This window comes from Triturus cristatus, chromosome 8 (assembly GCF_964204655.1).
Source record: "Triturus cristatus chromosome 8, aTriCri1.1, whole genome shotgun sequence".
Classification (NCBI taxonomy): Eukaryota; Metazoa; Chordata; class Amphibia; order Caudata; family Salamandridae; genus Triturus; species Triturus cristatus.
In genome coordinates, this window is record NC_140591.1 from 789,978,431 (window position 1) to 790,006,102 (window position 27,672).

The 27,672-nt window shown below is 42.8% G+C and overlaps 1 protein-coding gene across 4 annotated transcripts in view; it reads right to left on the minus strand.

The window, feature by feature from the left end:
• The window catches only part of LOC146805091 (CTP synthase 2), a 1,453,753-nt gene that overhangs the window by 826,127 nt on the left and 599,954 nt on the right, over positions 1-27,672 (minus strand). For all 4 annotated transcript variants that reach the window (XM_085622227.1, XM_085622228.1, XM_085622229.1 and 1 more), the window contains one exon: positions 10,907-11,039. In XM_085622227.1, coding sequence (XP_085478353.1) covers positions 10,907-11,039 — 133 coding nt within the window. The remainder of the gene's footprint in view (positions 1-10,906; positions 11,040-27,672) is intronic.

Here is a 27,672-nt window from a genome sequence, read left to right on the forward strand (position 1 = left end):
ACTTAAATCATATTAGAAAAATGTATTAAATTCTATCCTCTTCTCTCTGGAATAATAAAAAATATCTAGTATGTCATTATCCAAATTGAAGCGCCATAAAGCAGAGGGTGGAGTAAACATCTTGGATTTTGCTAATTACCATTAAGCATTTTTATTAAAATAACATGTACTCTGTCTTCATCTTCATTTACTCCATTATGGATAAAGTTGGAACTGGAGTTTCTTTCTCCTATCTCATTTCGGGAATTTATCTCCTTTATGTGCAATCCTCAAAAAAATATACACCCCAATCTTTAGACACACCTGTAAATTACTGATTTCTGTCACTCAATGCTATCCTACAGATCTGGAAACTTTTCAGGATTCCACAATTTGGCATAATCATTTTATACAAATAAATAATAGACCTATCTACTCTCCATCTTGGAGATCTAAAGGTTTAATTTGGGTCAAACAATTGTATAACAATGACTATTTTATTTCTTTTTCAAAAGCTTTAATAATATTTGACTTATCATCTACTTCTGGTCGTGAATTTATGATCCTACAAAACATAATCTCTCAATCATATACTCACTTTCAGTCAGTTTTGCTTACTAATCCATCACCCTTCATTAACCTAATTAATCTCTTCATATACAGATACAAAAGCCTCCTCTATTTATTCAATTCTTCAACATACGATTAGTGATTGTCCTAAAACACCAAAAGAACTCTCCTGGGAAAATTATCTTCATGCCACCTTGTCTATTTATCCTGGAAGCAGATTTGGATCAAAATTAGGAAATCCTCCTGTGCAGCAAATACAACACAAATATTTTCTTTTTGTCTATAACAGACTTTTTAAAACACTTTTTCTTCTTCACAAGATTAATTCAGATACTCATTGGATAAACTGTGCACAATATGCTGACCTCAAACACTTAATATTTACTTGTCTGTATGTTTCCACTTTCTGGCTACAAGTTTAGACTCAAATGTATTACACATTCTGTTTCAATATTCCATATTCTATTCAAAATGTATTCTTAGGAAGCGTTTCTAGTGTGTGGGCTAATGCTTCTTTTCATGTGCAATAGTAGACCTTTTGTTAGCAATTGCTTTCAACAAATTACTAAGCGTTGGAAGGGCTCTAAACAATTATTGTCTAAAGCATGGTGTTGTGCAGTCTGTTATAATCATAGATTAGATACTGCGTATATGCAACCTATGTCTCTTGTTTTAAAGCGCCAAGAACTCTGGGCACCAATTACTCCCTTTTTAGATGATTCTGCCAAAAGTTCTTTCGCATCTTTACCTGCAACTCAAGAAGTACTTAACCTCCCTGACTTCCATTTTTGATTGCAGTATTTTGCTCATCTATTATTTACTGTTTGATCCATGTCTTGATGCCTATTTGTCATTCTCAATCAGACATTTATGTAGTTTTATTTAACTTACTTCCTTTCCCTTCCCTTTTATTTTTTATATTTACTGATGTTGTTCTGGTTTTTTTTTCAACTGCTGTATTCATATGTATTTCTATAATTGTAGTGCTTTTTAGTGCTTTTACATGAATTCAATACATTTATCATTTAAATTAAAAAAAAAAAACTTGCCACCCAAATGTAATCAGCGGCACATTTTACGGTGAACAGTATTGTAATGCATATGTATTTTGCTGAAGGCCAGTGGCCAATTCTTCAGGGCTCAACATTATAATTGCCATTTTCTTTCAAGAAAATTCATCTGTCCTGTTTATGGGTGGCCATGTTTGTAACTGACATACCTTTCGTAGAATTGCTTTACCAATGACTATTATTACTGTGATATACATTTTCATTCCTGCATGGACTTCATTTCAATTATCATATTGTGCTGATGCATCATACACATCAGGCAACCTGTGCAACCTCTTCGAATAAGTGGAAAACATGAGTAGAGGGAGTAGAACATCAGAAAGGCCAAAATTCTCTACATATCAACAAAAATGTCCATGCTAAGATAATGAGGGTGTGTAATAAAAATGACATTTGCACGTTACAGTAAAACATTTCCTGAGGCTTTAGTAGTGAGTGATTCTATTTTAAAAATACGCAGCGGGCAACCTAATATCATGATCGTTTGACGTGAAAGATGTCTCTTCTCTTTATTGCTCAGGTTCAGTTTCAAGAGGGAAACAAGCATTTACAATGCAATGGTCTCGGCAATATTATAGGTAGAGCTATTGGTGTTGCTCATTATTTTTTTATCATTTTTGTATCCCTAAATAAATGGCATTGTCATTTCTATTGGCATTAGTTTTTTTTGTGCATATGTGATACCTATTGCATTAGCAGAGAGAGAGTGAGGTAGTGAGATAGAGAGAGAGTGAGGTATTGAAAGAGAGAGTGAGGTAGTGAGAGAGTGAGGTAGATAGAGAGTGAGGTAGTGAAAGAGTGAGTTAGTGAGTGAGGTATTTTCTGACGTAGTGAGATCGAGAAACAGTGAGTGATGTTGTGAGATAGCGAAAGATTGAGGTAGTGAAAGAGAGAGTGAGGTAGTAAGGGATGTTGTGAGGTATTAAGATAGAAACAGAGTGATGTAGTGAAGTAGTGAGATAGAGTGATGTAGTGAAAGAGTGAGTGTAGGTGGCCCCACCACTTTTATCCATGGCCCCTTGTGCGCCCCCTAAAAATCTCTCCTCGAGATGCCACTGCAGAAAGTGTCTGGGGGTGGATGAAAGAGGCATGAGGTGGATTCAAGACTACGCGGTGTGGGCAGTCCTTACTCCGAGCTTTGATAGCAACACTTGGGCACCTGCGGTTATTATTTTACAAATTAAGCACTAGAGTACGTCCCATCACGCAGTCTCTTGCGGCTCCCCCACTCGAGCACTGCACCGTGACCGCACGTTTTGTGCCATTGCACAATTTTACAATATTTACGTTCCCAGCGTTCATCAGATATATGTCATTATGTGTAAGGAGTTAATCTGTTTTAATGACATAAACGCATTTCTCGTGTGTTTTGCTATGTGCTGCAACTGCGACAGAAGTCATTATGTATGGTGATATTGCCCTTAGCCCCGCCCACTTGCCACACCTCTATTTTAGTGAGTACCTGCACTTATTTGTTCCCATTTAAAGCACTGGTGGTACGGTTCATAGGTTCATAGGGTGGTACAGGAGCATGCTAACTGAAAAACAAAACAGCACACGCCTTTAAAGCTCGTTGCACTCAGTGGTTTAAAAAACACTCATAGGTTCTAAGCTAACAATTACCATCTAACTAACTCAGACTTCTATCCTTCTGAGGACAATAACCTGAGTGCCATCAAATTGGGTAACATCAACATTTGTTATGTATAGCGCCTGGAAAGTGTAATATCAAGCACAGCGCACTATGTTAAAACGGGTTCGTATTGCGCTCAGCTCTGCTGGCATCAGTTTCCCCAGTGGCAGAGATTCTACAAGGGTCCGTTTTTACATCTCACCTCCTTTGGACAGCAAGGCCCTCACCACGCCCACTGAGGGACACGTGCATTTTCCCGGTTGGGACCTCAGACTCTCCCCTGGGATCGGCGATTTCAGGCTCTCGGAGGCTCTTCGCTGTTCTCAAACCCTCATTGCCTGCTTATATCGGCGGACCCTCACCTTCCCATAGAATTGGAGTCCTCAGACCGGAAAACGGAAAGCGGCGAGAAACACTAGTGAGCGGGCGAGGGGGAGCTGAAGGAAGAGAACGAAGGAGAGATGGAAAGATCGGGAGACGACGACAGCGTGAAAGGAGGGGGAAAGAAAACTAGAGGGGCATGAAGAAAGTAAAGACATGAAAGGAAAGAAGGTAAAGGCATGAAAGGGAACGGCGAGAAGGAAGCGTCCTGGGGTGAGACTAGAGGGGGAAAGAAAAAGAGGTGAATGGAGGCAGGGCGAGGAGTGCGTGCTTGGACACTGAAGGACTGGTAATGAATGGCCGGAGGCGGAAAGTGAAGGGAGGGGCGAGTGGAGAGGCGGTCAAAAAAGGGACGGAGAGAGGTGAACAGGGATGGCAGGGCTGAACAAGGCAGAGCAAAAGGCAAGCACACCACTGCCTTTCTCCGAGGCAAAGCAGAAATGCCTCGGAGAAACGCAGCGGCGGTTTCAGATTCGGGGGCGTGTTTCTTTTTCTCTCCCCTTGCCATTGGCAGGAGGAGAGAAAAACACGCCTAAAAAAGGGCGTTGCTAAAAAGTGGAAAGAACAGCAAGAAACACGCCCCCGAATCTGAAAAAGATGTCTCTTCTCTTTATTGCTCAGGTTCAGTTTCAAGAGGGAAACAAGCATTTACAATGCAATGGTCTCGGCAATATTATAGGTAGAGCTATTGGTGTTGCTCATTATTTTTTTATCATTTTTGTATCCCTAAATAAATGGCATTGTCATTTCTATTGGCATTAGTTTTTTTTGTGCATATGTGATACCTATTGCATTAGCAGAGAGAGAGTGAGGTAGTGAGATAGAGAGAGAGTGAGGTATTGAAAGAGAGAGTGAGGTAGTGAGAGAGTGAGGTAGATAGAGAGTGAGGTAGTGAAAGAGTGAGTTAGTGAGTGAGGTATTTTCTGACGTAGTGAGATCGAGAAACAGTGAGTGATGTTGTGAGATAGCGAAAGATTGAGGTAGTGAAAGAGAGAGTGAGGTAGTAAGGGATGTTGTGAGGTATTAAGATAGAAACAGAGTGATGTAGTGAAGTAGTGAGATAGAGTGATGTAGTGAAAGAGTGAGTGTAGGTGGCCCCACCACTTTTATCCATGGCCCCTTGTGCGCCCCCTAAAAATCTCTCCTCGAGATGCCACTGCAGAAAGTGTCTGGGGGTGGATGAAAGAGGCATGAGGTGGATTCAAGACTACGCGGTGTGGGCAGTCCTTACTCCGAGCTTTGATAGCAACACTTGGGCACCTGCGGTTATTATTTTACAAATTAAGCACTAGAGTACGTCCCATCACGCAGTCTCTTGCGGCTCCCCCACTCGAGCACTGCACCGTGACCGCACGTTTTGTGCCATTGCACAATTTTACAATATTTACGTTCCCAGCGTTCATCAGATATATGTCATTATGTGTAAGGAGTTAATCTGTTTTAATGACATAAACGCATTTCTCGTGTGTTTTGCTATGTGCTGCAACTGCGACAGAAGTCATTATGTATGGTGATATTGCCCTTAGCCCCGCCCACTTGCCACACCTCTATTTTAGTGAGTACCTGCACTTATTTGTTCCCATTTAAAGCACTGGTGGTACGGTTCATAGGTTCATAGGGTGGTACAGGAGCATGCTAACTGAAAAACAAAACAGCACACGCCTTTAAAGCTCCTTGCACTCAGTGGTTTAAAAAACACTCATAGGTTCTAAGCTAACAATTACCATCTAACTAACTCAGACTTCTATCCTTCTGAGGACAATAACCTGAGTGCCATCAAATTGGGTAACATCAACATTTGTTATGTATAGCGCCTGGAAAGTGTAATATCAAGCACAGCGCACTATGTTAAAACGGGTTCGTATTGCGCTCAGCTCTTCTGGCATCAGTTTCCCCAGTGGCAGAGATTCTACAAGGGTCCGTTTTTACATCTCACCTCCTTTGGACAGCAAGGCCCTCACCACGCCAACTGAGGGACACGTGCATTTTCCCGGTTGGGACCTCAGACTCTCCCCTGGGATCGGCGATTTCAGGCCCTCGGAGGCTCTTCGCTGTTCTCAAACCCTCATTGCCTGCTTATATCGGCGGACCCTCACCTTCCCATAGAATTGGAGTCCTCAGACCGGAAAACGGAAAGCGGCGAGAAACACTAGTGAGCGGGCGAGGGGGAGCTGAAGGAAGAGAACGAAGGAGAGATGGAAAGATCGGGAGACGACGACAGCGTGAAAGGAGGGGGAAAGAAAACTAGAGGGGCATGAAGAAAGTAAAGACATGAAAGGAAAGAAGGTAAAGGCATGAAAGGGAACGGCGAGAAGGAAGCGTCCTGGGGTGAGACTAGAGGGGGAAAGAAAAAGAGGTGAATGGAGGCAGGGCGAGGAGTGCGCGCTTGGACACTGAAGGACTGGTAATGAATGGCCGGAGGCGGAAAGTGAAGGGAGGGGCGAGTGGAGAGGCGGTCAAAAAAGGGACGGAGAGAGGTGAACAGGGATGGCAGGGCTGAACAAGGCAGAGCAAAAGGCAAGCACACCACTGCCTTTCTCCGAGGCAAAGCAGAAATGCCTCGGAGAAACGCAGCGGCGGTTTCAGATTCGGGGGCGTGTTTCTTTTTCTCTCCCCTTGCCATTGGCAGGAGGAGAGAAAAACACGCCTAAAAAAGGGCGTTGCTAAAAAGTGGAAAGAACAGCAAGAAACACGCCCCCGAATCTGAAAAAGACGGAGCCTATTTGGAGGGACGGCTCTCTCCTCCAATGGCTGGCCTCCGTTTAGGAAGCCAGCCAATGGAGGAGAAGCAAAAAGAGAGGCGGGCTAAATAGCCACTCTAGGAAACATTAAATCTCCGACTTCCGGTTCTGCCTTCGGCAGACCGGTAGTCCAAGACCTAAAAAGCACAGAAATAAATTAGAACATGTGGAATTCCGTGTGTTAAGTAGCAATTTTGCATGTTATTTCTCATTTTCAAGTGGAAATAGATATCACACCTCGTTGTAATGGTATTTACCAAGTGAAATTGATTCCCTACCCTATTCCGACTAACTTGTAATAAGGGTCCTATAAGGGAATAATTGTCAGTTCTGGACGCAATGATGCATGAAAAACACAATAGGCATGAACAATAGATGCTTGCGTTCAAGTTCACATTGTTCCTGTGCTCCCATGCTATGATTTAGGTCTTGGTCAGGCTGCATCATACTGCACCGGTTCTAGTGAAACCGACAGTCAGGAGCTGTGTGGTGATACTTGAGCTGCATCTAGTTCAGTGAAGCTGCCGATCAGGAGCTACAAAGTGCTGTGGTACAAGGTTTTGCGTCGGGATGCATCAGGATGCTTTGTGTTGTGCTGGTTCCAGTGAGACCTTCAGTTGCTCCGAAAGAGTGCACTCTAACTCCAGCCAAGGACTGTGGGGCACATTTTGGGAATCAGGACTCACTCTAGCAGAGACCAACAGCAGGCATTCCTATTTGCTGCTAATCAGCTGGGCTGGTGTAGGGCAACTAGAAGTTTTCTGTGTTCCTGTAGCTCAAAGTGCGTATGCCTGGTTGGCCGTTGCAAGACAGCCAGCCAAAATGACATGCGCACTTTATGGTTTAAATCTCTTTATTGAAATTTCAAACAAACACAAGCATAATCATGTAGGTTTGGCTATCATGTCGTCAATATTGCATAGCATGGTGCTCAAAAAGTCTAGATCAGGTCTGCAAGCATAATATGGGGCTCGTTCCAAAACAGGAAAAGCTTACATGTAATTGAGTTAAACATAAAAAGGGAAAATGGGGAAAAAGGAAGTATAAGCCCCCCCCACCCCCGCCCTCCTTCACCCCCCCACCCGTGTTCCATGTCCACTAACTAACCCACCTAATACTGTGTCTGGTCTTAATCACTGCTCTGGCTGTCGTATATCTGAGAGGCGCAATAGGCGGAGGTATCGGGGGCAGGTGACCTCTCGGAACTCAGAGGCCAAGAGGGACAAAAAGGGTTGCCACAGATCAGCATATTTGGACCCCTCTCCTGCTATTGTTAATGTCAGCTTCTCCATACCAAGAACATGCCACAAGCGGTGTAGTCAGCCTGTAAGGGTTGGGCTGTGGGAGGTATGCCACTGTGCGAGTATATTTTGTATCGCCGACCCTAGCCCAATTGCCATCTGGCGTCCTCTCCGGGATCGTAATGGATAGCTCAGAGGATTAGGGAGTCCTAGAAGGACATATGCTGGGAAACGGAGGATTTCTGTTTTAAAGTGTTTGTCTACTTCGTCTATTACTTGTTTCTAATAAGGCTGGATATGTTCGCACTCTCATAAGAGGTGTACCAAAGTGCCTACGTGTTCACAGCCCCGCCAACATGTTGCCTCCCGTGTGGGATCTATAGAGTGAAGACGCTCTGGGGTATAATACCAGTAGGTTGCTTCCTTTGTGAGAGTTTCAGTCAGCCCCATGTGATATGCGGAATGGCGAGCCCTATAGTATATCCCGTCCCATTCTTTATGGCTAAGTGTTCTGCCTAGTTCCCTCTCCCAACGTTCCAGACTGGAGTTGTAAGTGTGTGTATAACTGGCCTGCAGCATCTTGTACAAGTCGGAGATTAGCTTTTTATCTAATGTGAGAGTTAAAAGCCACCGTTCGTAAGTGGAGAGACGTCTATCGGCTTCAGAGCGGACCTGATCGTGGAGTGCCCAGTGTTGTGCTTGCAGGTAGCGGAGTCTCTCCGTTTCAGGTAGTCCATATTCCTGTTTAAATTGATGGAATGGAATAACCCCTTCCGCGTCATACATATGATACAGAAATCGGCAGCCAAAGGGCCTCCACTTTGCAAAAGCTATCGTGTCCATACCCGGGCCGAAGTCGGGGTTGTCCAGCAAGGGGGTGAGCGGGGACGCGAAGGTGGTTAGATCATGTTTGATATTAGTGTAGTCCCATACTTCTAGTGGGACTCGTGTAATATATGAGACATATAGATTGGAGGGTCTATGGCGCTTGCGGAGAAAGGGGACTTCCTGCAGGGGTCTGGCAGCTACTGCCTGGTCCTAAAACAACCAGTGTTTCTGCGACTCCCAGTGGCTCCACTCAACCAGATGGCGCAGCTGGGCCGCCTGGAAGTATAGCCGAAGATCCGGGATCCCGAGACCACCCCTTTTCTGGAGGGAGCGTCGCTAGCATCCGTTTTAGTTGTGGCTTCTGCCCGTTCCAGATGAACTGAGCAAGTTCAGATTGCGTCTGTTGATTCCAGCCCGTGGGCGGTCATAGAGGGATAGTACGGAACAGATAGAGGATCTGTGGTAAAATGGTCATTTTGACCGCAGCTATTTTGCCTAGCCACGAGAGGGGGCAGTGTTTCCACTGACCGAGTTCTCGGCGAATCTTCTGTCGCAGGTGTGTGCAGTTGGTGGCAACTACTTTCGGGAGAGAAGATGCCAGCTGAATTCCCAAATATGGGATCCTGTCCGTCGCCCATTGGATGGGCAGCAGGCCTTGAAGATGTTCATGCGTGTATCGCGACAGGGAGAGATCTAGGGCTATCGACTTGTCCATATTTACTTTGACATGCGCACTTTAAACTTAAGTGCACAGCCCACCTCCCTGCTGCTGCCACTCAGCAGCAATTGCCTCGCCCCATCCTGACACTGGGTTCGGGATGGGTTGGTGAAAAATAAAATGGTAATCAATTAATTTGATTACCATTTTATTTTTAATTTATGGGGGTTTTCTGTGTGCATTTTATTTAGTAGGGCAACGCTCCCCCGCTCCAATGGAGGAGTTGCTCCTGACTGCCAAGACATGTAACCCTTAAACACACATGTCCTACTTTTTAAATATGATGCACCCTGCCCAAGGGGTGGTTAAGGCCTAACTTAGGGGTGACATATAAGCTTTAAAAAGGAAGGTTTAGGATTGGAAAAAGGTTTTATTGCCAGGTTGAAACAGCAGTTTAAAACTGCAATACAGGCTGCAGTGGCAGAGATGAGACATGTTTTACAGTGTTACTTTAGTGGGTGGCACAATGCCTGCTGCTGCCCAATAGTAGTGTTTAATTTACAGGCCCAGGGTACAGGTAGTACCATTAACTAGGAACTTACAAGTAAATTAAATGTGCCAATTAGGTGTAGGCCAATTTTACTATGTTTTAAGGCGAGAACACAAGAATGTTAGCACTGGTTAGCAGGGGTAAAGTACAAGGGTCATGTAGCCAACAAAAACTAGATCAGAAAAGTTAGCAACTGAAAGCAAAAGGTTTGAGGCAAAACCATGCCAAAGATGTTGGGTCTAACAACCGTAGGCAATAGTGTACTCTGGGAAACACCCCACGGATTTAGCCATAAATAAGTCAGATTGGGTGTGGTGATTCAGTAGACCAATGCATCCACTGCAGTGAACTGTGGTTTATCTCATACTCACACATTTGAATCCTAACGGGTTAACTCAGACTTTCAATTTTTCGAAGTTAAAAAAAATTCAGCATTTGTAAAGCACGAACTACTCACCCTTATGGTTCTCAAGGCTCTGGGGGCTGTTGCGGAAGTAAAGTGAGGTATTGCTCAGAGTCACATGGTGATGAGCGGAGCTGCCGCCGGAGCTGGGGATTGAACCATGTGCGCTATGCTCCAAAGTCAGCTGCCCTGGCCGCTGCACCACACCTCTCCACTGAAGTGGATAGAATGCGTGCAGTTGGGTAAAACTGAGCATCTGTTATTCGGTGCTAAGATTCCCTTTGGGTTGAACGTGCGCTTCGTGGGCACTTGTGTTATGTTAAGCATTAAACAGACAAAGCACCTTGAATAATATAGAAGTTAAATGTTCTTAATAAGTTCTATTTTCTTAAGAAATGTCCGGTTTTAGTGTGCCAAACACCTTGCAATGGCCACATTTGATAAAGTATGCCTTATACCCTATACACCGAGTGATAACAGTTCTTCTGGTAAATACTAAAGATTAGCTGGGACTTGTTCACAGTGGAGGCATAAATAAATTCATTCCTACATAATCAAGAACTTCCTTCCTTGAGACTTGAACATCTAAAGAGCGTTCCCCAGAAAGAAAACTTTTAATTAGGTTTTTGCATGGCCTATCTAATTCGCTCGTCCTTCATTTGTTCTCTAATTGTTTTTGTCTTCTTCATTCCTATTTGTTTTTTTAGCAAACCACTTAATGTTACAGTAATCTGCAGAGGTTACTTTTCATTTTTCGTTTCTGCACCCACATACTTCAAAATAAATGTTCCAATGTGTATTAAGGCACGTACAACAACAACATTCATTAATATAGGTGGAAATTCTCCTCACCGTTAAATTCAGCTTGTGATTAATTGACATTGCGGAGTGTTCCAATGCTTTAAATACCGATGCATAGCAGTCACTTAGCTTTGTATATTTCCCAACTAGAGCAATGGAGCAGTTCTGCATCATCCGTTCATATCTGATGGGGAAAAAAAGACCTGATTATTAAATTAAGGAAGCAATTCATTATCACAAAGTGTGGAAAACAATCTGTTTAATTTCATATAATAACTCTCACAAATAAGCTCTGCTTCTGAAGGAACACATAAAGGCACTGATATCGGAGAGTCATGTTAGAGCTATTTAAAACTCTAAAATAGATCAATAAATCAATAATTGGGCATCTTTCTGTAGGTAGGAAAATCGTATTTCACATCTGATAATTATGTAATCTGAGCCTTAGGCTTATGGCCAATATGAATTCATGGAAAAACGGAAACACTAAAAAAAAAAAAACACATTGGAGAAAAACCAAATCGTGGAAAACCAATTTTTACAAAATAGAAATAAATCGAGCATTAAAGGAAACATTTTAAAGGAAAGCTAATTAAAGGAAACATCCACATTTCCACCCCTGAGTGAAGATTAGGGACAGTGAGGATTTTTCTGGGTTCATGAATGGGTGATGTTTGGGGGCAATGAGTTTTTGTTGTTTTTTTTTTGAGTTTTAGGGTTGGCTGGAGTTTAGGGATGCAAGAAGAAAAGAATGATCCTGTCTGCAAAATGCTTCAAATGACGGAAGAACTCGTCTCTATAAAGTGCTCTAACGAGTCACAACATGAGCCTAGCAGGATTCCGATCACAGGGATATGGCTGATGCAGGTACAGTAATTCAGTCCAGTAGCATGCATTCAAATGGGTCACAAAGCATGAACAAAAACGGTGTTCTTTTTTTTATTCATATCAAAACAATCAAAACTCAACATATTATGATCAGATCAAGATGTTCAATACAATATAAAGAATAAATTAAGAAGGACAATAACACCAAGACACAGAAAATATCATCATATCTGATCTCACACTTACAGACATAGCGCATTCATAACATAAACAGTGGACACATTCTAAAAACAACACAGAGAAATAGACAACTTTAGGGAGACCATCCTAGTACAATATTCAAGACTTAACCCAGGATAACAGATCTTCTTATGTGGAGTTTGGAATGGTCTCGGTATCTTACACTGATATGGAAATCAGGCAGATATTACTAACAGTAAAGCTGTTGTATCACAGTAGGAATAATTCAGTATCCTGGGGAAGTACAGTTCTGAGTGACTATATGTATCATCACTACACGGAGCATCTTATACTACATTTCTGCTTAAGATGGTCTCCTTAGTATGCGCCATCACGCGCTTCAGTATTGGACCAAACAAAGAGGTCACACCTTCTTCAGAGTGCTAAAAACATAGAAGGATCAGAGTGTCTTGGTGTCAGACAAAAGAAAAAATCTGTCCACGGATCTAAGTTAGGGAATGTACATACTTTGGAGGTAACCAAGGAAATATAACAGGTGGCCCAACAGGCAGGGGTCCTTGGGGAAATTCCTTGCGAATCTGGCCTCTTGATGGTTAAACTAAGGACCAGTGTTTGACAAAGAAACACGTGGGTAACAGGACTTCAAGGGGGAAGAAAACGAATCATGGGATATCCGCCATCCCACGGGTTGGATGGACTTCGGTAGAACTGAATGAGTGACACCAATCTTTCACGTTGGTGGTACGGCACAGCTTCCATCGTGTTCAACCTCTGTGCAAGCGGTAACTAGCAATCACGGCATGGAGTTTAGGGATGTCAAGTGTTTTTTAGGGATCAGGCATGGGTGGAATATAGGGCGGTGAGAGTTTTTTAAGGTTCACGAATGAGTGGAATTTAGGAGTGGTGAGGGGTTTTTAGGCTTCAGGGATAGGTAGAGTGTAGGGGAGTTGAGGATTTTTTAGGTTTTAAGGTTCAGGGGAGTTTAGGGCTAGCGAATGTTTTTAAGGTTCAGTTATGGGTAGAGCTTTGGGGTGGTTAATGGTTTTTAGTATTCCAGAATGGGTGGAGGTTAGGGTGGTGTGAGATTTTAAGGGTTCGAGGATCAGTGGAGTTTATATAAAGAAAGTGTTTTTTGGGTTCAGAGTTGTGGGAGTTAAGAAGTAGGGAGGGCTTTAAGGGGTCTTAAATGGGTTGTTTTCAGGTTGTAGTTAGGGCTTTTTTAGGGTTCAGGGATGAGTGGAGTTTTAGGGTGGAATGGGATTTTAAAGGATCAGGGATGGGTGGGGTTAAGGACTAGAAAGAGTTTTTTAGGGTTCATTGATGAGTGGAGTTCAGTGGTAGGGAGGCGGTATTAGGTTAAGACATGGGTAGAGTTTAGGAGTAGAATGGGTTTTAAAATTCAGGAATGGGTGGAGTTTGGGGCTCAGAGATGGGTGTAGTTTATGCATGGGGTGGCATTTTTAGGTAGCAGCGATGGATGGTGAAGGTTAAGTGAATAAAAAACATCCAAAGTAATTGGTTCACAATGCAAAATATAAAAATCCGAAATAATGTCCCCTTATATAAAGGATTGAAATAAATACCTTTGACAAAAATGTTTTTGAAAGTAAACCTTGCAACCATTTCATCTACACTTTAAAAGTAAGTATGCAGAAGCCAATTTTAAAAAAAAGACTTTCCACAAGTTGGTTTTCATAAAATTGTAAATGCCAATCATCTTGAAAATTTCCATTAAACCGCTCAGTTGAAATGGTTTCTCAGCAGTGGTATTCTATGAAATCGCTTTTCTTTAAAATTATATGCAACCTTAGGCTCACCAACACAAGGCCCCAACTACCTGAACAATAAATGTAAACTTATTTCGAAATAGCAAGCTTGTCCTAGGTATCTTGGAACAAGTATCTAGGCCTTCCTCAAAGACCATGCATGTAGTATGTGTTCAATACTTAGCCAAAATAATAACATCGTTAACAAATAAAGAACATAAAACGTTCAAAGATATTGGTTAAACATAAAAAAAATAAGAAATCTGATGTCAAAAAAATAAAGAAGATACTACATAAAGAAAACAAAAACTGCCAACAAGAATGCTTATCATAGGGTTAGCTTGGTCTTTGACACCATCTGTTGTTGACTTGACAGTGGCTGCGGCCAGGTAAAAAACAGGGATTTAGTCCCAGTGAACGATTTGACCTATTCCAGAGGTAGGACGTATACTAGCCTGAAATCTGTAAGCAGGAAGGGTACCATATTGTCGGACACATTTGTTGAGCCAATAAGCTCATGGTGGTAAAAACTCTGAGATGCAGACACCAATGTGGTGTCTTTTTGGGTAAGGATCGACACCTTGTTATAGTCGTCCAGAGGTAAACATTTTCAAAGTTCCGACTTTGTTTTAAATGTTCTGAAAAATGCCAAAAGAACAATTGATGGACAGAATGCAGAACAATGTCATACATTTACCCTAGTACAGAGATCTGAGCCTAAATCCATCGTTTTTTTGCTCCCCAAGCCATTCCAGTTTGAACCTAGCCATTGGCAAATCAGTCTTGACCCTGCACCCAATGGGAATAGTCCAGCCTGAACTGCCAGGCCAGGTCTGCCCTGGATGGGAAACAAGCATCCTAGGACTTGTTTCGGGATTTCACCCATCATCAGCCAGGATAGCTTGACTCCAATGGCATGGAGAGCACGGGACCCACGTCTGGGCATACCCTTCCCATTCAGGAGACAAATGCAAAAACAACAATTGATAGACAGAATGAAGAACAATGTCATACATTCACCTCAGTACAGGGATCTGGCCTAAATCCATCATTTCTTTACAATGGATTTAACCCAGATCTCTTGAGTGGGTGTGAATGTATGATTTATTCAGCATTCCGTCCATAATTTGTTTGCGTAGCACTTAAATGTTCAAACAGCACTGCGGTTTCAAGGAAAAGTTCTCGAGTCTTCTGTGCTTCAAGGAAATGCACAATAAGTTCTAGAAAAAATATAGACGTAGAAGTCGTAGTCAGAGCTGAAGACACTATTCTCTTCTACTTACACCAAAAAGGCAGTAACTTCAGTGCAGCAAAAAGGCAGAAAAGCCCTTTAGCTCCTTAATTTACAGGTAGATTCTGTCCTTGAAATAGGAAACACATTTTATATTAAATGCTAAACCTATCACTCATTAGAGACGAAAACTAGCCAATCCAAATATTCTACCCACTCCTACTTTTTCAGCAAAATGATTCACTTCCTTTCTTGGGAACATGCTTTGAGGTAACAAAACCTTTCCGGAATTCCACGCACCCAAAAACCAAGATGATGCAACCATACATAGAAACTTGACCTGAAGCAGAAGATGCTTGGTATGACATAAACTAACAAGCACTATTCCGTGTAGTGTTCAAAATTTCGGGAGCTGTGTCCATGTGATAACATGCTCCCAGGGGCGTAACACAGGCCCCCGCAGCCCCCGTGGTGTGGTGTGGCCCAACATCCAGGCGGTCCCCTCAGCACCGCACTTTGGCAGGAGAGCTCCGGATTGAGTCTGGAGGGTGCCCCTCCACATACCCTGCAGGGGGCCCCCCCTCAAGTTTCATTACGTCAGTGCATGCTCCCTATTTTATTATTCTGGCTGGCTGTAGAGAAGAGAAAGAGGTGATAATATTAAGAAAAATGAAACCAAAAGGAGTTCAGTGGGAGCCAGTTAATGTGGCAAAATGAAGACTACAACTGACGGAGATCAGCTGAGAATCCACTGAAAAAGCAGAACCTTCCACAGCATTCTAAAAATAATATAATTTATCAAATTCAAATTACATAAAGTATGTAATGAATTTCCAGTATGTTTTCCTATCTATTAGGCCTGTGTCACGAGTCTCATACATGTGCTTAATCAGACTTAAGTAAGTTCCTCACAAAGAGAGTGCTAGGCTCTGTTGGGTGACAGGCTTCAAAGAAAGTGCCCTCGCTGTACAATTTGTTTTGAAGCCAAGCCAACTGTCTTGCTTGCATCATCATTCTAGAGACGGTAAAAGGAATGGACTTTTGTTGCAAAGACCTGCCAGGCCAGTTCAAGTAGTTCAATTGTCACAGTTCTAAAACCTGGGGCCATATTTTCGAGGCCCTTGTGCCGCCAATGCCAACGGCGGGCGTAAACCACGAAATCATATTTATGAAGCAACGCAAGGCTACTTTGTGTGACTTTGGATGACCTCATAAATATAAAGTAAGGCAAGGCAGCTCAATTTGCTGTGCTGCCTTACTCTGCTTTAGGAACGAGTGCCATGGCCGTTGCGGTAGGTGTTTCTTTTATTTAATAGTTTTTTTATTTAATAATAACGGAATACACAACTTCTATTATTGATTTGAAGTATTTTTTGGTCTCAAACATGCTTTCTAACTTTCATGGTTCTAGTAGTCCCAGATTCTATTTTATTCAGAGTAGTGCATTTGCACATTTCAGTATGGTGTTACCTCGTTTTCTAGCATTGGAAGAGGGATTTTGGGAGAATAATGAGCTCAGTATTGGACTCATTAGCTATATCGTAGTTGCTTATGCCGATGGAAGGTGATGTTGTCATTTGCCTTCCAGATGCGTGAGTATGTCATGAAGAATACTACGACGGGGCTGTATTGTAGGCAGTAACACCCAGGACGTTGCCCTGGACATTTTGTGATATTTGATGCTTAATAAATTAATCTTTGGACTTCCTTGTCTTGCCTGCATTGCTGCAACACAACTCTGCCGATGAGCTGCTTGGGAGGAGAAAGGCGTCTTTCACTAACCTCGTCAGTACCCCATGTCATCTTTGGTGATTGATGTCCATTTTAAGTGGTCATCTTGCATTTGCTGGATTTCCCTCTCAGTTATCTTACTGCTGGTGGCAAGTGCCTAAAAGCACTTCTTTTGTATACATTTTATTTGGCCTTTTGTAAAGCATTTTGTGTGACGTGTGGCATTGTGTAAGGCAGTCATTTTAATTTGGGCAGTGTATGTGCTTCAGAGAGCAGTCACATTCATGCTGTGGGTACAACTTTGTGCTGATTTGATAGCAGCCGCTGCCAACTTCCAAATAAGAGCAGTGATATCTACCATCACGACAATGGTGGGAACTATTTGCACGTTACCTACATGTTATAAAGGCAATCTTCTCAATCCCTGTGTGACTTTATTTTGGTTAAATAAAGTGAATACTGTGGACAGATTTGATAATACCTAGACCTTGCATTATATGTTTTTCCTTTTTGATGGACAATGGGAAGTACCTATTGGTTTTGAGTTACATAAAGGGCTTACACACACATGGCAGCAGCTAGAATTAGCTAGTATGTCTCAACCTCCAGCTTTTCTTTCTTAAACGTTTTAATTCATACCAATTAGCAATTAGAGGTGAAAAATATTCTGCTGCCAGGAAACTGGGAGATCATCTACACAACATAGGAGTTGAAGACAGTTTGGAGACCATATCGAAATGAGACGGTGAAGGAGAAGCATTGGATATCTTTGATATGTTAGTGATGATGTTGGAGAAACACTTTGATACCATGTTAAATGTTGTTTTGGAATGACAAATTCTTTGACAGAACTCAAGGAAAATTGAAACTGTGGGGAACTACATAGAGTGAATATATGTCGTTACTACGCATTCCGTTGCAACGCATGCCTTTACCACGCATGCGTTACAACGGAATGTTTTTTCTACGCTTTGTCTTTACCTCGATTTTTCCTTTACCCCGCTTTTTCTTTTTTGGGGGGGGGGAGACCCCCCCAAGCCCCCTTTCTTCTATTTTTTGCCTTTTTCGCAGGTCTCCGCCGACACTGAAAACGGACTGACGCATTTTTTTGGATTAGGAAGACGTTGCCCTGTGATAACGTTGCTTGCGTGGTAAAGATGGTCGTTGAAGCATTACGTGTTGTGAAGACGTTTACGAGGTAAGTGTACCGTTGTAAACGTAATGCGTAGAAAATGCTTCGTGGTAAAGGCTGTTTCCCACATAGAGTGTGTACAACCGTTAGCATGTACATGTGGAGAAGTGTGGCTCACTGGTTAGAGAAGGCATACCCTGAAGCAGAGGTCAGACCCGGGACCAGGGTTCAATTCCCGACGCGGCAGGGTCTGAGCCCAAGTGTCCACGGATTCGATAATTCTCACTTCGGTGCCTACTCGAATCATGGGTTCACACTCTGCAACTCTGGGCAATAGCTTGCTTAATCTCCACTACAGCCCCCCCCCCCCGCGGCGGGATGCCTGGCTTTCACCTTGGGGATGCCCAGTACGGGTTATCTCACAGGGAAAAAGCCAGGACGGGTTTCCAATGCAAGCGCCGAGATGCCCAAGGGTAAGTCGAGTGCTATATAAGTACATACATACATACATGTGACTTTGGTCTTGTAGCAAATTCACTGATCAGGGACCAATTTTTGCAATGTGACAATAGCGGGTGAGCTCAGGAAAAACCATTAGCAAAAAATCCGGATATCAGATAAGCTATCGCTTTGGATTAAAGTATGGAAAATGCTAACAGTTGGGTACAAGAGATGTGTGATAGTGGGTCAATTCACAATCCTGTGGCTGAAGTTTTGTATAACGCAGAGTGTGTGAGTGATAGGTGTCACATACTTAAAAGTGAACGTAGAAGGGAAATCGTCTAGGTAGACATGTACTCTAAGAATTCAAATGTTATCAATATGGTAATCCGCAGAAAAATGCGGTAGAAAGTGGCACTTTGCCTGTGTTTGCAAAGGCAACAAGTTCCACAGTGCTGAAGCTGATTCTGAAAGTTTGAACAAGATGGTTTTAAAGTAAAATGAAGCGAGAGTGAGGTTGATGCTGGTCCTATAATTATGTAGAATGTAGCATCAAACTGGATGGTAAAAGTGCTATATGTTTAGCAGATTCATCTCAACGTATACAATGGTGGGAGATAAGATCTAGGAAAAAGAATATGGAAATTATCAACCCACATTACTTCCGCCTAATATTTGTCCAATACCCAATGGTGAAGCAAGAATTTATGTTTTGGGGGATATTGTCATGACAACTGGATTTTGTGATAAAGAGATTACTGGGAAGGTTCATGTTGTCAATCGTGGTGAAGACTTGTTAGGTTCACCACTGTGACATGGGGATTACATTACACCCCAATGCACCACAGCAAATTATGCTGGTGAGTAAGGAGATTGGACATGAGAATATTTATGAAGAAGTCCTTGCAGTATTCAGTAACACACTGTGGGGCATATTTACAAGCCCCTGTCGCCACCACAACGTCACTTTTGAGGACGTTGTGGTGGCGATAGGGGCTCCACCTTATTTACAAGGCAGCGTTAAGCCACTTAACGTGACTTAACACTGCCTTGTAAATAAGACCCCCTTTCACGCTCTGCTTAGCGTGAATGGGGATGGCAATGGGTTTTGCTGTGGGTGTTCCCCCACAACACCCATTGATTTTGACGCTGCCCAATATTTACAAGGGTGGCAAAAATATGGGGCCAAATTAAGACCAGGGAAAACCTGGTCTTACCCTGGTGAAACAAGGAGAAATGTTTAATTTCTCCTTGTTTTTGCTGTACCGATGTGTGCTGCATAACACAGCACACATGGAAACAGCAACATGCCAATTATTGTTTATCCAGGAAGTTGTCCCATCCTGCACATAAACAATAATTTTAAAAAAATGACGTTTTGCAGTTTCTCTGTGTTTTGCATTAAGCAGCAAACATAGAAGTTACATAACATGATTTAAAGATTGTTTCTTTGCAGGAAGAAACACCTTCCTGCACATAAACAATCTTTTCCTGTAACGCAGACATCCTTGCACTATGGTGCAATGGTGCCTGCGTTGGCGCTAGGCAGCTAAATTTAGCGCCAGCGCAGGGTAAAATGCAGCCCTGCATTTTTAAAGTGACGGAGCGTGTTGTTAGCCTTTTTGGCTTAGCAGCACGCTTCACCACTCTACTAGTAAAAATGCCCCAGGGTATCTTAAAAGATTTTGAGCATAAAATAATTTTAAAGAGTAACGCTATTCTGTGCATTCACAAGATTAGAAAGTTTTCTAAACTCATGCTGGAACCTCTCATGAAGAAAATTCACAAGTTACTAGACACAGGAGTAATTGAAGAAATTGAATACTCAGAATGGTTGGCACCAGTTGTGCTGGCACTGAACGATGGAGGCAGGCAAATTAAGATATGTGTCAATCTCACGGCCTTGAACAAAAACATCGGGATGGATTGACACTTACACATTTTTATTTATAGAAAATGTACCAATGGCTCTATGTGTAAATAAAATAGGGGATTCTTTGGACTTTAGAGCAACATGAACTTTCTTGGAAATCATTTGTGCTCTGGGTGGTCTTTGAGCTGGGAAGGGCAAGTTTCACAAACATCATTGCCCTCTTTTGTAAGGTGGTTGATATAAATATTGCACCCTCCTTTGGAGAGACCCTTCAGCCTACTGACCAGAGAAGAGAAAAGTGGCTTAAAGAAACACAAAATTGTGCTGCTGTGACATACTGCACTGATTCAGAAGTGGAATTGTTTACACTAGAGAAAGTGTAGACCTGCCTCCTACTGAACTGGCAAGCTTTCGTAATCTCCCAAAAGGCACAGTTTCGCATCTGAGATGCTTGTATCACAATCTTAATATTAGTTAGCAAGGATATTAGTGATTCTCAAGTGATATGTCTGCAACCTTTCTCTATTGGGGACCAAGTACCCGTTTGTGGCACTTGACTCACTCAGGGTAGCGAGGCAGAGCAGGCCAAGACCTTCTCAGGGGAGGTACTGTGGGCTAGTACCCCAGTCCACAGATGTACAACGAACAATACCAAATGAATAATTGTCCTGCCAATGCTTTTATGTATGAAACGAAAAAGACCTTTGCTATGCACACTCTACTTTATATTGTGCATTTATTAACATATATTTACAAGTAGGCAGGTGGAAATACTGCATGCGACAATGCATATCAAATACGTGTCAGTCACAGTATTGTTTTTTTTATCTTGTATGATACAGTAATCATTAATTTAGAGATTCCTCCAAACGCAACATATCACATACTTAAATTGCTTACAATTATTGGTATTTTATCATTTTTCAAATAATGATGAGATCACATTGCAAATCCCCATAAATATTAGACATGTCAGATAATTTGTACTGAAGTGTGCACTCAATCAACAGTAGTAAATCAGTTATTTGAACAAGTTGGCCATACCAAATGAATGTGTAATAATTAATACAAATTAAGTGTTTAAAACAAAAGTATGCACATCTGGGTTTTAATTCAGAGACACCAGGCAAATTGTTTGAGAAAAGTCCACGCTGGGGAAGACATTCCTTGCTAATTTGTTCCCCACTTTCAATATTCAGTGGTCAAGGTATGGACTGTATTATAACCATGAAAATTGTCCATTGGGTGAAGTATGCCCCTTGGCAGAGATTTTATGATTCTCTTTACATCCAGTTCCTTCGTTACCTCTGCTGTTGATGCTCTTATCTGGATTAGTAAAGAATACTTTGGAAAAAATGAACAACAGGGGAGGGACAAGACGAACTATGTGGTTATAAAGTTTCTCTCCCCGCTTCTTTTCTAAACAACTAGGTGAGTGGTCAGAAAGTGTCTCTCCCCTCCTGTTTTATGAATTACAAAGTAACTGGTCATGAAGTTTCTCTCTACTCTCCCTTTTTCTTCATTGTATCCAAAATATTCTTTACTAATCCAAATCCTTACTATGAAAACCCATCATCAGCCCCTGCCTAGAGGAGACAAAGGCTAGAGGTTGAATATGCCGATAGCAGAGTGAACAAGTGGACTGGACATAAGGAGAATTACTAAAGATTCTGCCAAGGGAGTCCAACCCTTGACCACTGAACATTGATATTGGGGAACAATATAACAATGAATTTCTTCCCCCAGATGGACAGAAACTGCAAGCAATACTCAATCTGAAAAACACGTTACACATGAAAATCAGCACACTCACCATTAATATTAACCTCCTACAGGAAGACCACACAAAATTCAAGGTAAAAGTGGTGAAAGATAAAGCAACCTTGTTCGCAAATCTACAGAAAATAGTATGAAAACAACAGAAGTAGTTACTCCAACTTCAGGCTTGTGCAGAGAATTCCAAGAGTCAAGCATGCCACAAAAATATCAGTGTTGTGAGCCTTCAGGAAGCAGTGGAGGGACCATGCCAAAATCTCTTTCTGTGAGACTGGCTGATCACCAATATATATGACAGAAATCCTTCCATGCTCTTCTCAGTGGAATGGGTGCTTAGGGCTCTGGGCCCTGAACCCACTCCGGGAACACCACGAGCAGGAGAGAGACTTAATATTGCTGGTTGACTGGAAACATAGACCTTGGAGGGTTGAGGGTAATGACTTACAAATATTTTCCAATCACACTACAGAAGAGAGCTCTTTCTTATCTGTTAAGTGAAAACCACGACAACTGAAGCTGTCATATGCCTTTCTCTTTCCGGAATCCAAATTGACAAAAAATGTTGTGCACAACTCTAGGATACCGTATACTCATCTTTCCAATGGGGTACACCAATCTGGACAGCGTCTGGCATACTCTTTACAGCCCATGGAGCTCTCATAGGTGCAGAGGGGAGGTTCATGATACTGGGCGGGAGGCTCAGTGGTGAGACCATCTGATTAGCTAGTGTATATGCGCCTAAAATGAATTAGACATCATTCCTAGATTCCTTAATCCTTCTGAAATATGTAGACATTCTAAGCAAATGGCATGGCAATTTAAACATGATAGTCTAACAAGATAAACAGATCTCATCCTCTGTTAAGTAGCTTGCAACCTGTCTTACCTGCCCCTATATTAGATATCTGATTCCATTAACACCCAGACAACAGTGAGTATTCATTTTATCCATTGGTACACAGAACACATACCAGACTGTACCTGTTTCTGAGGAATATAGGGACAGCCCTTAAGACGCCAGGATTGCATATTTAAGCTGAGTGGTAGTGGATCACAATCCACTCCTGTTATCAATAAATTGAATGAATACTTCCCTGGTGATCCCCATGTGGCACTTACAGGCAGCAGCAGGTCGAGATATGCCATTCCATGCTACAATAGGAAAGCACATAGATAATTATGTCTCTGAAAATGGCAATATGGCTTGCAGCATAGCCACTGAATGGGAAGCATTTAAGGTGGTGACATGAGGCAAATGTTTTCAGACATCCTTTAGTGTGGAGCAGAAATTACCAACAGAGATTTTTAACATCCAAACATCAGATATATGAATAAAAAAAGGTTATTTTATGTGTGGGACATCAGACTGAATTAGTAGACGACCAAAAGCAATATCTTTCTAGCAGGGCCGGACTTGCCGTAGCGGGCACCGGGCAATCCCCTGGTGTGCTGCACGGGTGGGGGCCATTTTTGGGCCCCTGGGGGGCCGTTTTTGTTACAGGGCCGTTTTGCCGCATAGCAAAATCGGTCGAAAACCGGCCCTGGCAAGGAGGGCGGAAGCACCCCCAAGCCACGGGGGGCCGGCCGAGCACTTTGCCAGGGCCGGTTTTGGTTCTCAGTTCGGCCCTACTTTCTAGGCAGGCTGAAAATTGTGAACAATTTAGAAAACATGGTTAGACAGTAAGATGAAGGGGACAGAGTCAGATGCCCATTAGAATGGCTCTTACAGTCTGAGGTTGCTGCTTCTCGGAACTGCGCCATCAGCAATCCTAATGGGGAAGCAGCATATCCCCAGAAGGAGATTAATGCAATATTTGCCAATTAATATGAGTATCTATACACCCTTATTCAGGACCATATGTCCCAAATATTCAAGGATTTCTCGAGTGCTCTCAACTTCCCCCACCTTACAGTGTCTCAGATCACAGCCATGGAAGAACCTATCACTGTAGTCCAGATTATATAGAGTGTAGACCAATTAGCTGCAGGTTAAACAGCAGGCCCGAATGCTGCCCCTCTGAATTTTATTCCTCATTTAAGGCAAAACTAGCCAAGCGTCTCTTGAATATGTATACAGATTCATTCTATAAAAGGATCCTATCCCAATCCACCACAAAAGAAATGTTCATTGTGCCCCAACATGAAAGAGATCCAGCTTAACGAATGCTGCGATAGACTGCTGTCCCTAATATATATTTAATGTGAAATTCTGGTTAAGCTGATGTTGATCAGGTTTCAGGACCTGATGAGAGACCTGATTCACTATGACCAGTGTGGCTTTATTCCTGACCAGAAAACTTCCTCTAACCTTAGGCGCTTGTTCCATGCTATGAATGATTCCCGCATGCAAAATACCAAATGTAATCTAAGCATTGTACCAGAGTTGCCAAATTTAATAAACAAATCCCCCATTGTTTATAGTCAAACATTTAAAAACACGCAAACAATATTAAGTACAATTTACAGTTAATATCAAATAATTCATACACAAGTCTTTTTTCCCAAAATTTCTGTGAGAATTCTGTAGGATATTTAAAGTGTGACTATCAAAGACGGGTGATTTGTTTACGAAATTCTGAAAATCTGGTACAATGTTTAGATAACATTTGGTATGCAATAAGAGTACAGTCACATCCTTCCCGGTTTAAAAAAAAATATTCTTTTTACTGAATAGTTATCGATTTTTATATTGTAAACCTTTGGAAAAATGTAAATAAACAAAAATGTCTTAGTAAACTAAGGAGACAGTCATAATTGGTAATAGAAAGTTAAAAATTGTAAATTATTCAGTGCAGCCCTAGTGGACTACTTGGATACACAGAAGTTGCATGGATTTTTAAGCATAACAGGAAAGGGAAATTGTTTGTTCATTGGTTTACTTACCATGTCCCTTTTGGCTCAGAAGGGTGACTTTTTTGTACTCAGTGAACATATAAATATGAACCTTAGTGCTAAGGGGTTACTCTAAATAGGGGCTACATTACCAGGTACCTGCTATAGCTGGCAACGAGGCTGTGCTGCAGAAGCGGAGATAGATGGCGGACGGCGGATGGCGAGGTTGCGTTTAAGGCGTTGAAGGCGTTTTTCTGATTTAGCGGCCCTTCAGAGCTCCGAAGTGCGAATTTAACCGGTCCGGAGTGGCTTTCTCTCCCATCTTCTTTTCGGCGCTGAAGCGTATGCATACGGAGTCTCGTGGCCACAGAGGTGTTTGCCGGCTGATCTGCAAATCAGTGCTGGAGAGGATACCGGCACGAGCGGCTACACGCTAGCTTCCTGAGCTCCGGGTGTGAGAGTCTTTGGATATTACCCTCCGGTTTCATTCATAATCTGTTTGGGAGCATTCTGATGGACAACGATAACGCTCTCGTTTCCTCTACTCGCCAGTACACGACAAAGTAAGTGAACTAGTGCATATTGATGGGTGTGTGACTTTGGGACTCACTGCACACTTAAGCACCCAATCCTATTCCTGCTGAGGAGTAGTGAAGCCCGGGTTCATTGCAACACTACTTTCAATTCAAATAACTCCCTTGATGGTATCCGCTTATCCGAAACACTCTGCACTTTAAAAAAGAAAAAAACTTTGTTATACGTGCCTTCGGGAGGATTATAAGTATAAGGCTATGCTGCTGGTCTCAGTGTAAGTGTGTGACTCTGTTTCGCTCCCTGATAGCCCTCGCTGGAACCTGTACTCACTGTGAGGTCTTCCCCGCGTGGCGCCATTGTTGCTGCTCCTGCTGTCTCCTGCTGTCTCCCCCCTCCCGCCGCCGCGCTTGAGATCTTCGTGGCCGCAGTGAGGAGGGAGGGCGAGAGTGGACTACCTTACCCAGGCTCCCCAGATCCTCAACCCCGGAAGCAGCGTCACCCCTCCCGTGCCCGGAGGCGCTCTAGAATCGGCTCCACACCCCGCGTCGCGGGCTCGCGCACGGGCTAAGCCCGGGCAATGGCCGGACAAGGCCGGGCTGGGCCCATTCCCTTATCAAGGACTGCTATTTACTTGGAAGGTTTTTCATCCATATTAGTGCAGTTTGCTACCTGTGATTAACATCTTATACTGCATTGTGTTTTATTCTGTCCGACTATTGATCCTGAAGTTTTTATTGTTGAAGTCTAAAGGCTCATGATCTAGGCCACCCCGGTGTCTATCACGACGAGATTTTATCGTTGTGATGTCGTCCCTTTCTAGAGACAAGTCTCTAATGGCCGGAAGTGTTAGTCGAGGTACACTTGACAATTTTGTCATTAGGCCCATCTCAGATATTGACAGGGAAATTACCCTTGGTGAGAAACGAGCCGAGAGACGACGCTCAGTAGAAATTATCAAGAACAAGCGTTCATCTCTGGGCCCGATACAGTTGGCTTTCTCACCCGTCGCGAGCACATATTGTGCAAGCGAGGATTGTGGGTTATCCCCTAGTGATAGTATCCCTTTACTCCTGCGGGGTAGCCCCCCCTGCCCAGCAGAAGTCAACACCCCGGGTATAACGGGTTCCCCCTCCCCGAGCAACCCGATCCCACTAGTCGAGACTATGATGAACACTCTGCTGCCACCCATAAAATCTGCCCAAAAGATCACAAAAACCCTAAAAAACCTCTACCCCCAAGGTCCACCACCGAAAAAAAAGAGGAAGAGGGGGAATGGTTCGCAGAAAAAGTTGTCCTCTTATACCAATTCTGGGAACCTTCAAAGCCCCTCTCCCAGCGTACCATTAACATCCGCAGTAGCAATGCCTTCATATACACCACCGAAAGATGCATCTACTACTGACCTACTGGGTAGTATGGAACAGCTAATTAGATCTCTCATATCTCCGTTGGTAGAGAGGATAAAAAGAATTGCAGTTCAACTGGATAAATTGGAACTTGCAATCCGGGAAACTAATGGGGCTATTAAGGATTTTAAAAAGGCACCTCAAGCCCTCCCCGATCCCGTCGTGGACCATAATAAAATGGTCCAAAAGGAACCATTAACTACTAATCTAGTCAAAACAAAATCATCGAAATTAATCCCATCTATAAACACAGGCCCAAATGCAAACAGGACAAACTCGGGGTCCCATGAAGGTGGAATAACAAATTCTCCGAGAATTGCTTTAATACCAAACACCCGGAAATCTAACGGCTCTGATGAACCGGCGAGGTCTATCGGACCCAATAGGTATCCAATTGATCTGCCCCCGGAAGCAGTACCGTATGTGGTGGTTCTTACTGGTGTGCCACCCCTAGAGGAGGGCAGAAGCGAAGCCTTCTACCAACTGAAAAACAAGATCATATTCTGGCTTAGCCAAAATCGCCCTTTACCGCCAAATATAAGTGGTGAAATCCTGCATGTCAGGCGTCTCCCATGGATAGGCCAAAGAATAAAAGATACAAAAGGGGATATTGTAATAATAAATTTTCGTGACACCAGAGCAGTTAGATACATTACTAACTGGTTCCCCCAGAATGGTAGCAGCGCAATTTCCACCCAGGACCTGACTTACTTTTATCCAAGAGGTCTAGTGGCTTTTGCAACTAATGCCAAGCCCTTGCTAGAATTCCAGCATAGCCATATTAGGCTTCCACTTTTTAATCAGGCAGCCCAACCTGGGGTATTATCCCAATACCAAGTAGGCCGCTTAAGGCACTCTTCCCGCCAGCAGGCTGATTTTTATTACCAAGTACACAATTGATATGGGGTTCTATCAGGTCTGGAGGGTGTGGACTGACTGCATTCTAGGGGTTCAACAATCATTGCCGAGGAAAGATCACAAAAGGCTCCACCAGTATCTAAAGAACTTCTAGCCACGTCCCCAACTAAAACTATCCCCCGGCACGCAGCGAGAGATTCTTGCCGTA